General features: G+C 35.7%; 1 protein-coding gene across 2 annotated transcripts in view; it reads right to left on the reverse strand.

Moving 5' to 3' along the window:
• LOC144976641 (vacuolar protein sorting-associated protein 35-like) overlaps nt 1-11,167 on the reverse strand; it is a 28,593-nt gene extending 17,426 nt beyond the window's left edge. The window contains exons 1-7 of one of the 2 annotated variants that reach the window (XM_078920941.1): nt 11,110-11,167; nt 9,727-9,828; nt 8,613-8,709; nt 6,546-6,669; nt 4,506-4,688; nt 3,338-3,560; nt 113-196 (exon numbers count right to left, since the gene is read on the reverse strand). In XM_078920941.1, the coding sequence (XP_078777067.1) occupies nt 113-196; nt 3,338-3,560; nt 4,506-4,688; nt 6,546-6,669; nt 8,613-8,709; nt 9,727-9,828; nt 11,110-11,112 (816 nt within the window). In that variant the 5' untranslated portion in view covers nt 11,113-11,167. Of the gene's footprint in view, nt 1-112; nt 197-3,337; nt 3,561-4,505; nt 4,689-6,545; nt 6,670-8,612; nt 8,710-9,726; nt 9,829-11,009 lie in introns of both variants that reach the window. The other variant, XM_078920942.1, reaches the window with a different exon arrangement.
• Between the last annotated feature and the right edge of the window lie 1,334 nt (nt 11,168-12,501).

A 12,501-nucleotide genomic window follows, 5' to 3' on the forward strand; every position in this document is an offset into this window, starting at 1 on the left:
TTTAATCCTTTTTCTTCCAATTTTGAAAAGTAGCAAAACTCTCTAGGATTGAGTGAGTTAATGAAACCCAGTGGGGGAAATGACTTTAGCTGAGAGTGTCCATGTGATTTACCTGTATGACACATTCCAACAGATATTCCTGGGCGATAGGATCCTTACAATTTACCACTTGCTCTAACACGCCTGGCAACACAGCCTGGAATTAACAATTTAGGAGATATGATGATGACAGGATTATATTTTGTAATATGATTACAGAATAAATTTAAAAAAGATTGATCCTATAAATCACGGATCTATGATACATGATCACAAAGCTCTAAACGCTTTACAATATATATATAATATATATATATGTGCGGCTTTGTATGACACTCGCTTTCAGATCGGAAGGTCCTGGGATCGAGCCTCGCGCTCGGCGCATAGTTGAGTCCTTGGAAAAGGCTCTTTACTCACATTCTCTCACCGTACTCAGGTGTAAAATGAGTACATGGCCGTTAACAGCGTTGTCTTTGTCCGAAAAAGTGTAATATCGCCTAACAGGCGGTATGCCCCGTCCTACATGCTAAATGTTGCTGTTGACCAGGGACCCCTTGTAAAGCGCTTTGAGCACATTTAGTGGATATTGCGCTATATAAAGCTCAAATTTTTTTTTTAATTTTTTTATATATTATATATATATCAATATATATAAATATATTAATATATTTATATATTATGAGTGTTGGTGGAAGCCATTGAAACAATGAATTGTATCAGCAGAATGTGAGTGACCTTATTAATTATATATATACTTTTTTTTTCTATTTTTTCTCTCTTATACAGTGTGTAAAATAGCTTTTCAAAACGACTTACTAAAAGCCATGTTCTTAAGGTCAAAGTAACATACTTTTTTTTCTACACATCAGGTGTAAGAAATATCTCGGTCACAACACATATGTGTTTTGAAATGAAATGATTGATGAGCAGACAGTTAGATCAAATGAGGACATGTCTCAAGAGATGGTGTGTAGGTGGTCACCTGGGGGTGCTTTTTTTTTTTTTTCTTGTATTTTTGGTTTTTTTACCAACCAATTAAAGAGCTGTATATTTCAAAATCATTTTTTCTAATTGGTTGATTATGCATGAAAGTAAGACTATGCACCAGACATGCCAACCCCTCACATTCCAAAAATGGAATCAGAACGTCAGAAAATAGGAATTTGAGACAAAAAATTGGAATCTTTTCACAATGGATAATTCTGTATCAAAATGACCACCAACTTTGCCATCAAACACACAAAGACAATATTCCGGCACATTTAGCAAAACTACACATCACATGTATTAGGTAATGGAATGGGGAAGGGGGAAAGGAGTGCATTGAATTCACCCCTTTAACAGGATTATATTTTGTAATATGATTACAGAATAAATTTAAAAAAGATTGATCCTATAAATCACTGATCTATAGTACATGATCACAAAGCTCTAAACGCTTTACAATATATATATAATATATATATATGTGCGGCTTTGTATGACACTCGCTTTCAGATCGGAAGGTCCTGGGATCGAGCCTCGCGCTCGGCGCATAGTTGAGTCCTTGGAAAAGGCTCTTTACTCACATTCTCTCACCGTACTCAGGTGTAAAATGAGTACATGGCCGTTAACAGCGTTGTCTTTGTCCGAAAAAGTGTAATATCGCCTAACAGGCGGTATGCCCCGTCCTACATGCTAAATGTTGCTGTTGACCAGGGACCCCTTGTAAAGCGCTTTGAGCACATTTAGTGGATATTGCGCTATATAAAGCTCAAATTTTTTTTTAAATTTTTTATATATTATATATATATCAATATATATAAATATATTAATATATTTATATATTATGAGTGTTGGTGGAAGCCATTGAAACAATGAATTGTATCAGCAGAATGTGAGTGACCTTATTAATTATATATATACTTTTTTTTTCTATTTTTTCTCTCTTATACAGTGTGTAAAATAGCTTTTCAAAACGACTTACTAAAAGCCATGTTCTTAAGGTCAAAGTAACATACTTTTTTTTCTACACATCAGGTGTAAGAAATATCTCGGTCACAACACAATGTGTTTTGAAATGAAATGATTGATGAGCAGACAGTTAGATCAAATGAGGACATGTCTCAAGAGATGGTGTGTAGGTGGTCACCTGGGGTGCTTTTTTTTTTTTTCTTGTATTTTTGGTTTTTTTACCAACCAATTAAAGAGCTGTATATTTCAAAATCATTTTTTCTAATTGGTTGATTATGCATGAAAGTAAGACTATGCACCAGACATGCCAACCCCTCACATTCCAAAAATGGAATCAGAACGTCAGAAAATAGGAATTTGAGACAAAAAATTGGAATCTTTTCACAATGGATAATTCTGTATCAAAATGACCACCAACTTTGCCATCAAACACACAAAGACAATATACCGGCACATTTGGCAAAACTACATATCACATGTATTAGGTAATGGAATGGAGAAGGGGGAAAGGAGTGCATTGAATTCACCCCTTTAACGCCCCCCCCCCCCCCCCCCCCCCCCCCGAATTTTTTAAATATTCTTTCCATTATCATCAATTTTGAAAATCAGAGTTTTAGCAACCATGGTGGAATAGTGGAAAAGGACGTGAAATTAGGAATGATTCCACCAAAAGTGGAAGGGTTGGTAGGTATGTATGTATGTATACACCCATAGACAACGTTTTGACATCTCTTGAAACACTTTCATATGATAAGATTGCCCGTTGTTTGTTTCTAAGGTTTTACAGTGCTTGCAACACATTTAGGTCATATCAGCACCAGTAAAAACGAAGAAAATGGGATAGTAAAAAGTTCTAGAATTAAAATTAAAGCAACCAAGAAAAGGGGAAGATAAAGGGGAATTTGTTCAAAAAGGAAACAGATGTAGATTCCAAGAGCACACTATCAAAGTACTTAGTTTGAGATCACCTTAAAGTCTCATTCAGACACAAGCACAGGTCCCCACTAAGAGGGATACACTCAAATGTTTACAAATTATATATATGGAAACAAAACAATACAGTGCATAAGAGAGAGATGATTTACAAGGAAAAAATATCACCTCCCAAAACTCTAACGATACATTTGACTGTTTCCCTCCCAGCTGGGTTATCCGGCCAGGACCTGAACAAAACCATGTTATCTCATTCCAAGACAAAGACAGAAAGCATTTTGGAAAACAGACACAGAGGGATAGAAGACACAGTAAGTACCTCCCTGCCCACTATGGGAGGTTCAGGAACCCCAGCCAGAAGATTGCCTGTGTATCTCCCATTTTCTAGAGTGAAAGCTAACGATAACTGTACCTGCTTGTATTTCTCAACGTCTATGCACTCCAGTTGACTGAGTCGTACCAAATTTGTCCCCACCAAAATTCGTAGTTCTCTCCTCTCATTCTCCCTCCTTTCCTTGTCTCTGGTGTGTCCTTGGTGCTGCATACGCACCCACAACTTGTTCATCTCTGCAAAGTTCAGGTGGATGAAATCGACGGAATCTGACACGGTTCCAGACTCACCACTGCCTTCCACACTGAAGAAAAGAAAATAAGATGCAGAGTAGTTATTTGATCACAAAGACTTGAGCCATTTAATATTTCTATGATGAAGAATGAGTGGGTTTTTTTTTGCTTGTTTTTTTTTAAGGGTTTTACGGCGCTTGCAACACATTTAGGTTATATCAGCACCAGTAAAAAGGAATAAAATGGGATAGTTAAAAGTTCTAGAATTACAATTAATCACCCAAGAGAAAGTAAGACAAAGGGGAATTGGGAACAAATAGGGATCAGATGCAGATTCCAAGAGCATACCACCAATGTACTTCGTTTGAGATCACCTATAACTCTCATCCGGACACAAACACAAAATCCAACAAAGAGGAATACACTCAGATGCTTACATTATACATTCAAAATAACAAATATAATAATACATAACAGAGAGATGATTTACAAGGAAAAAAATATCATCTCCCAAAACAATACTATGCATTTGACTGTTTCCCTCCCAGCAAGGACTCTGGCCAGGGCCAGGACAAAACCAAGTAATCTCATTCCAAGACAAAGACAGAAAGCATGTTGGAAAACACGATATAAGGGGATAGAAGACACAGCATGTACCCCCCTGCCCACTATGGGAGGTCAGGAACCCCAACCAGTGATGAAGAATGAATGAATATTTTAAACAAAACATGGAATAGAACAATTGTAAACCTGCTAAATAAAATATGCAGGGTTAGAATCTAAAGCAAAAAAAAAAAAAAACAAAAAAAAAACATTTATAACAACAACAAAAAAACAACTAACAAAATAAAAATGCATTAATCTTTTTTGAAGCAGGACTACAAAATAACTAAAGAGGATATGCAATTTTTTAATGTTAAAGTTCAGAATCTTTACCAATTATTCATTGAAAAGCCTGTCTATATATTTAACATTATGAAGCTGTAATTGACTTTACTTAAAGAAAATTCACAAACCTCTGATCTTCAGTGACATCTGGGAGGACATTCTTCGTGCATTGTAAAAGATAATTCCTTAAAAACAGCCCACGGAGGGGGTGCTGTACACCTCGGCACATTTCAACCAAATCTTTGAGAATGTCTTTACGAGAGAGTTCATTGGACTTGATATATACCGTTCCGACTGTGATCAAAAGGTATCTGTAAAGTCAAATGAGAAAAAAATATCAAAAGGTATCTGTAAAGTCAAATGAGAAAAAAATATCAAAAGGTATCTGTAAAGTCAAATGAGAAAAAAATATCAAAAGGTATCTGTAAAGTCAAATGAGAAAAAAATATCAAAAGGTATCTGTAAAGTCAAATGAGAAAAAAATATCAAAAGGTATCTGTAAAGTCAAATGAGAAAAAAATATCAAAAGGTATCTGTAAAGTCAAATGAGAAAAAAATATCAAAAGGTATCTGTAAAGTCAAATGAGAAAAAAATATCAAAAGGTATCTGTAAAGTCAAATGAGAAAAAAATATCATCAAAATCCAAAATATATTGTTAATGCATGGGTGCAAGCAACTGGACCTCAAAAAGCCTGCAAGTCTACTTATGACCAGACATATAATCTGTAAAAGCCTGCAAGATTCACGGACTTTTAAAAAAAAATAATTTTCAAATTTAATAATATAACTATTACTTCCGGGTCACAGTAGCATCGTGATTCAAAAGTTTCGCTTAATCATATGGACATACCCGACCCGATTGTTGGGACCTAAACAAAAAAAAAACACCAAAAAAAAATCTATCAAATCCAAATCGCAAAAAGCCGGCGATGTTTTTTTCGGTAATCCAATCGGCCGGCAGGCCGGCTGTAGCCGGCACTCTTGCACCCATGTTAATGTCTTAAATCGCACAAAAGTTACAGATTTTTCTCATGACAAAATCAATTCAGAATCTATTTTTACCACATATGCTGCAATAGGTGAGAAACCCTCACACCTGATTGCAAAAAATGACGCTTATTTGCATGGCTTGTTTTGCATGAACAGTAATAATCTACTAAGAATAGACCCTGTTGGTCATTGGACTGAAGCAAAACATTCAAAACTCTCCAGTTCTCCAGTAATGCCAATCAATACAAGTCGATCACTCCCTCTCCTAAAATGGGGGTTAGAATATACCTTGTGAGGCTATGTGGTCAAGTGGTACGACACTCGCTTTATAATCGGAAGGTCCTGAGTTCGAGCCTTGCTCAGCGCATAGTTGAGTCCTTGGAAATGGCTCTTTACTCACATTCTCTTCACATTCTCTCACCGTATTCAGGTGTAAAATGAGTACATGGCCGTTAGCAGCGTTGTCTCTGTCCTTAAAAAATTGGAATATCGCCTGACAGGCATCATGTCTCGCTCTACATGTTACGTGTTGCTGTTGGTCAGGGACCCCTTGTAAAGCGCTTTTAGCCCATTTAGTGGATTCGCGCTACATAAAAGCTCGATTTTAAACTTAATATCTGGAACCCTTGAATGTCAAGAGGAACCAGACATATGAAGCATGGCAGCCAAGCCAGCAAAGGAAGCTTCTCAATTTACAACAAAGAGGAATATTTCCAGTCTGACTCCTTAAAACGTTGCACCATGTACAATATGATAATTTTATCTTTTCGAATAGTCTGGCATACTCAAAATAATATGTCAGAGAAATCATTGACCAATAATCTAACAATGAATCAAATAAAAACTTACAATCTGGGCACAATGTTTCCAGCATATTGAACCAATAATCTAACAATGAATCAAACAAAAACTTACAATCTGGGCACAATGTTTCCAGCATATTGAACCAATAATCCAACAATGAATCAAACAAAAACTTACAATCTGGGCACAATGTTTCCAGCATATTGAACCAATAATCTAACAATGAATCAAACAAAACTTACAATCTGGGCACAATGTTTCCAGCATATTGAACCAATAATCTAACAATGAATCAAACAAAACTTACAATCTGGGCACAATGTTTCCAGCATATTGAACCAATAATCTAACAATGAATCAAATAAAAACTTACAATCTGGGCACAATGTTTCCAGCATATTGAACCAACTCATACAAATCAGCCACTTTACGGCCTTTCTGGAATTCATCTACAAGGTACATTTCCAGGTGCCGTAGCTCATCAGAAATTGCCATATCTGTATCCAAAGGTCAAGGACCTTATAACACAGAATGAGGAACATAGAAATTGGAAATTTACAATCTAATAATAAAAAATAACTGACCAAAAGTCAATGGTACAAAAATCAATATCATATGAAATTGCCATATCTGTATCCAAAGGTCAAGGACCTTATAACAGAGAATGAGGAACATAGAAATTGGAAATTTACAATCTGACCAAAAGTCAACGGTACAAAAATCAATATCATATGAAATTGCCATATCTGTATCCAAAGGTCAAGGACCTTATAACACAGAATGAGGAACATAGAAATTGGAAATTTACAATCTAATAATAAAAAATAACTGACCAAAAGTCAACGGTACAAAAATCAATATCATATTTCATACATAATGCATTTCTAGACAATGACGAGAATATAAAACATAAAATTTCCTTTCTTCACTCTACGGGCAACTGTTCCTTCAACGTCTTTTGAAAAGAAAGACTGAGATGACCTAAAGCAACAGCTGTGACACAGCATCCCAAAGTGAGAAATATCGGTTAAGTTGCTATTAAGTTCCTTGAATGAAAAACTGAGATGTTGAAAGTGTGTCATGTGACAAAGTTACAAAATAAATGAATTTTTGATAAAATTCCATTCATTCATCCTTGGAGAAAATTTTATTTTAATGTCTAACTTGAGAATAGACTTGAATTGATACAGATTTCGGCCACAGTTCAGTGCAACGGGAATTTTTTTTGTTTTGTTTTGTTTTTAAGGGTTTTACGGCGCTTGCAACACATTTAGGTTATATCAGCGCCAGTAAAAAGGAAGAAAATGGAATAGTAAAAAGTTCTAGAATTACAATCCCAAGAGAAAGTAAGACAAAGGGGAATGGGAACAAATAGGGATCAGATGTAGATTCCAAGAGCATACCACCAATGTACTTAGTTTGAGATCATCTATGTCTCATCCGGACACAAGCACAAAATCCAACAAAGAGGAGCACACTCAAATGCTTACATTATACATTAAAAATAAATATAATAATACATAACAGAGAGATGATTTACAAGGAAAAAAATATCATCTACCAAAACAATAACTATGCATGTGACTGTTTCCCTCCCAGCCAGGACTCCGACCAGGGCCAGGAAAAAAACAAGTAATCTCATTCCAAGACAAAGACAGAAAGCATGTTGGAAAACAAGATATAAGGGGATAGAAGACACAGTGTGTACCTCCCTGCCCGCTATGGGAGGTCAGGATCCCCACCCAGACAGTTCAGTGCAACGGGGATTAAATGTTAAGGGGAAAAAGGCAATGCCAGTCCATCAAATATTACTCTGTCCACCAAGAAGGGATTGGGTAGCAGGATCTAAAAGACCTGGTGGAAAGTATTTTGACATTATATATTGGTGTCGCATTAAAAGATTACCAGGCAATTGTTACTTTCCATTTGACACTCAGAAACTACAATAAACTCCAGTTCCAGGGGTCTTTTGACTCAATAGGACTACTTCCATATTGTCGTAAGATTTGGTGATAGGTAACTGCGCCTCTCAGATAGTCATCATAATATAAACAATGACAGTGATTGGTTAACATAGCAATCTACACAGTCTTACTATCGATGGTATGTGTCTAAGTAAAATGTACACTGTTCTACCGCTTAATAATAGAACCAATACCGTTTATAATATGATCGAGAAAATCGCGTGTGATAACTAGTCACGAATTTGGCGTTATAAAAACAATAACAATGATCACAGAGAGGTCATTTCATGCACGTTATTGTTTATAAACAACCAATTATGTTTGTCCGACCATGTGTTAAGGCGTGTCACAAATTCCATGTTTTGATTGGTCAAAAATCTACTGGTTAATTTGTGATAGAATCCTAATGAACACAATTTTTTTTTCTGCTTAATTTCAATTTCATAGATGCAAATCTCATTCCTCAAAAAGGATACAACACTCGTAGTAACTTTTTGGTGACAGAAGGGATGTCCTTAGCTCACCCAACATGGTGGAGGCATGTTTCAATCCGTCCATTAATCGTCCTTTGTCCTGTAAAGAGATTAAAAATAGAAAATAAATCAAACTCTTCTCAATGCAGACATGACACAAGCAAGAAACAAACAAAAAAAATTCTGTATCTTTTTGTTGAAATATCTGAATTTAAAATAAAAGACAAAACTGTAACAATTTTAAATGCACGATTTTTACCTCTATTACAATAAATCATCACTTTAAAGTGCTCTAAAATTGGAATTATAGCATTCAGTTTCGCTTGGTCACATAACTTTTCTTGCAAAAATAACAATCCTTTACCTGTATGTGGCAGAAAAAAAAAAAGAAGAAAAAATAAGGACATTCACAGGAATTAAAATGTCAATTTTGTTTTCATTGCATTTGAATGGACAACTTTCGATGCATTTGAATACACACAGGAAACAGGACCATGGATTATTTTCAGTGACGATGAGAGGAAACAAATTTGTCCGTTTTCAAGAGGGGTGTCATTTGCTATACATTGGCACTGATTCCTTTTTAAAAAATCCATTCTCTCAATTGACTCCAGTTTAAATGAGTATTGATAATGTAGAGTTCTCCGTTAAAATTGACAGGCAAACTTGCAGCAAGTAAAACTTTCTCAAAGCGCTTTACAAGAGGTCCCTGGCCAACAGCAACACTTAACATGTAGAGCGAGACAAAACGTCTGTTAGGAGATATTATAAATTTATTTTTTGGACAGAGACATCGCTGTTAACGGCCAGGTACTCATTTTACACCCGAGTACAGTGAGAATGTGAATGAAGACTCTTTTCCAAGGACTCAACTATGCGCCGAGTGAGACTCAAACACAGGACCTTCCGATCCGAAAGTGAGTATCATACCACAAGACCGCACCAACTTGCACCAGTAAAGTAGAAACTTTGGGTCCATATGACCTCCTGATTGGGGAGGGGGGATGTAGCATCATCATGTATCTTGAGCATGGTGCCAACTATAGAAATGCTTGCATTTTATATCATTAAGCACATTAATTATTTCAATCTCTACTTATTATTTTTCATCTCTCACCAAACATCTTTTCATTTGAAAAGCTTGTGTCTTGACTACATTGAGGGCTTCTTCCAGAAGCTTTTCTTGCTCCTCTTGAGGAGACATCTGTGGTGTAGACGGCTGAGGACGTAAATGTAAGAAATTAATAGATCCACTGTTCAGAAAAAGAAGGTATTAATTCATGAATTAAAAAAACAGCCATAATTGCTGAAAAATAAAAATGCTGAAACTGAAACTGAAAATGAAAAGTTAGTTTATTGATTTCAATTGTCTTCTTATGATTTGGTTTCGTTGTAAATTGAAAAAGCCAGTTCCCTAACCTCTAACACAATTTCCTTCCATTATTATAGGTGCAGGGGCTTGTTTAAAAGTTAACTTTTTCATTCAATTAAAAGTAAAGGGAAAGTGAAAGAAAATAAACAGCAGACGAGTCGAGCTGTTCTGACTGTTCAGTGGCCACGGTAGAAATCAGACCGGCATATCAATGTTTTTGTCTCAAGGAAATCGAAATGGCGGCGGCCTTGTTTACTTCCGACACAAAAGTGCACCACTAATTTCATCTTATTTCGCGATTTGTTGATTGAAGACCTATCCTTCGCTTAATATTATATAAAGCATTGTATGATGATTTAGAATTACAAAGAGGCATCAAAAATAATAAACCATCCTGTTGATGAAGTAGAAAGAATTCATGGAAAAGCAATAGAAAGGAAAGCATTCTCAATTACCAACAATAAAAAAACATATTTTATACCATGAATTTGATATTTTGCCATCTGGGAGAAGTTTTTGTCAGATTAAATGTGGAACTAACAAGTATAAATCAACGTTCGTTCCATCAGCAATAAAAATGTTGAATATTTCATATGGTACAGCAAAACCAAGGATCGATGCGTTGACTGATTGACTGATTAATTTGTTTAATGTTAGGCTAGATGAAGTGACCAATTGATAATGATGATAATATTTGGTGTTGAATTGCCAAGAATGTAACGAATTGAAAATGAAATGAAAATGTTAATGTTGTGTATGTCGCATGCGTGAAAGAAAGAGAGGAAGAGAGAGAGAGAGAGAGAGAGAGAGAGAGAGAGAGAGAGAGAGAGAGAGAGAGAGAGAGAGAGAGAGAGAGAGAATGGGTAGGAGTGAGGTGTCTGTTCAATGTTATAGTTATCATATAACGTTATGACAAGTGTAACTAAATGACAAATTGCCATATTTGTGGACAATAAAGATCTATTATTATTATTATTATATACTATAGGTGGTTATTTACATCTAGTTAGTAAAATGGATATATTGACCATTAATTTTTAACGTCTTGAGTACAGCTATGGTGATTTCAAAATTATAAAATACGGAACTGATCGATGAACATAAACAATGTAAGTCGGCAACACCCACCATCTTGACAGCTGAAGTAGAAATAATGATAATGACATATGAATAGTGGAAATAGACAATTTGCTATTATTTCAATGTATTAATGCTATATTCACAAATCAGTCAGGTGACCAGACTCTGGAAAGGAAAGTGGGTCTCTTCCACGAAAGTTGTGGGAGCTGGCATTGTGATGTGACAGTTTGACAAATTGTAGCCAAATTCCATCAAACTCTAACATAGTTTTCAAACAATCAACCTCCCCACATCTTGGGAGGGGAGTCTTTTTCTACATTTAAAACATCTTACTTTAATGTGTTTCTATTATTAGCCTATTGTGTTGTGATGAAAAACGATTGGAACTTAAGTGGAAAGCGCCATACCAGACATTTGAAGCACAATAAAATCTGCATCCCGTGCTTTTTCTGCTTCCTTGACTATTAGGTTATTATGTTACTATTCCAGATTTTTCATTAACAATAATTATGGTTGTATTTGGTTTAAACTTATATCCATTTATAGAAGTTCGTCTTACTTTCCTCTGCAATATAGATAGTATGCGCTTGGCTAAGAAGCTCATAACATTGCCATCCGGAAGTATAACGGACCAACACACAAAATTGTGTGTATCCATGAACGTTTATAGTCAGGTTAATACAGTTCAGTGAGCATTACTCATAAACGCGGATGGCAAAAAACAATAACAAAGACTTGAGTGACGTCATCTTCGAGCTATCTATAGGCAAGCACTTGAAAGTCTAGGGTAACCAGTACTCACAATGCTTCTATTATGGACAGCACGTGCCTGGGTCCTACCATATACAACATTTCTAGAAACCTGATTAAATTCAATTCAAATATGTATTTATTGTCGGCATTAAAAATGCTTCAAAAATAATTTAGTCTGGCTAATAGAAGCCTTTGACCGACATAGTATAATACATATACATGATATTCCGTCCATTCTGTTTCGTGTGCTTGTTGCTTAGTTACAAAGACCGTTAAAATTGGCTCAAGAGATGGGATGCCATTTAACCAGTTAGCACGTTTGTCCGGATAGAAAGAGATTTATTGTACGAGTGTCCTAGAGGGAATGGCCGTTTAAATTTGTATACCCCCCCCCCCTTTCCCACAGCCCTGGGTGTTGCAATTCAAATAGATTGTTCTTTAAGATAGATTTGTCAAGTTTCGGGCGGGAGGAGTCGGGGCAATGTAGCCGAGTGAGAAAAAAAGTATAATATAAAAAAGAGAAAAAAGCTAGAAAAGTCTTATTGTCTTCCTTTTTATGCATTTCTTATTTCTGTGGATAAGGTTGCCTCCTTTTCTTGTTTACCTGAAGAAAGCCAAAGGCTGAAATGCCTCTTACTTTGTTTTGTATCTTTTATAAGAGTCATTTTTACTCCTTTTATTTTACTA

Source organism: Berghia stephanieae, chromosome 7, assembly GCF_034508935.2.
Source record: "Berghia stephanieae isolate SIO BIC M18660-M18661 chromosome 7, UCSD_Bste_1.3, whole genome shotgun sequence".
Classification (NCBI taxonomy): Eukaryota; Metazoa; Mollusca; class Gastropoda; order Nudibranchia; family Aeolidiidae; genus Berghia; species Berghia stephanieae.